General features: G+C 37.9%; 1 protein-coding gene across 1 annotated transcript in view; it reads right to left on the bottom strand.

The window, feature by feature from the left end:
* LOC119594194 (lisH domain-containing protein ARMC9-like) overlaps positions 1–354 on the bottom strand; it is a gene marked incomplete in the record, with an annotated part of 29,121 nt that overhangs the window by 14,394 nt on the left and 14,373 nt on the right. The window contains 1 exon segment of the mRNA XM_037943263.1: positions 250–349. Coding sequence (XP_037799191.1) covers positions 250–349 — 100 coding nt within the window.

The following is a 354-nucleotide window of genomic DNA, read 5'->3' as shown; positions in this document are numbered from 1 at the left end:
AAAAAATATCTGTTAAAAATACAACACTCAACTCACTGAACGTTATTGAAAATCACAAAACATTACTTTACTGAACCTCACTAAACATTACATCACTAAATATTATTAAACATCACTAAACATTAAGTTCGCTTAAACCTTTTCTGAACATCACTACACATTACTACATATCCCCAAAATGACTTAAATGTTAATGATCATCAATAAAACGAAAAAAATATTAAAAAAAATTAAAACGTCACAGCTTACCACAGTGTAGTTTCTCCTCATGACAAAACCATCGGAGTTGGGGCGGGCCTGGGGGGTAGAGCCACGGGGGTCCCAGGGGACAGTGGGGACGGGGGCTGACCTGGG

Source organism: Penaeus monodon, chromosome 33, assembly GCF_015228065.2.
Source record: "Penaeus monodon isolate SGIC_2016 chromosome 33, NSTDA_Pmon_1, whole genome shotgun sequence".
NCBI classification, from domain to species: Eukaryota; Metazoa; Arthropoda; class Malacostraca; order Decapoda; family Penaeidae; genus Penaeus; species Penaeus monodon.
This window is presented reverse-complemented; position numbering and strand designations above follow the sequence as displayed.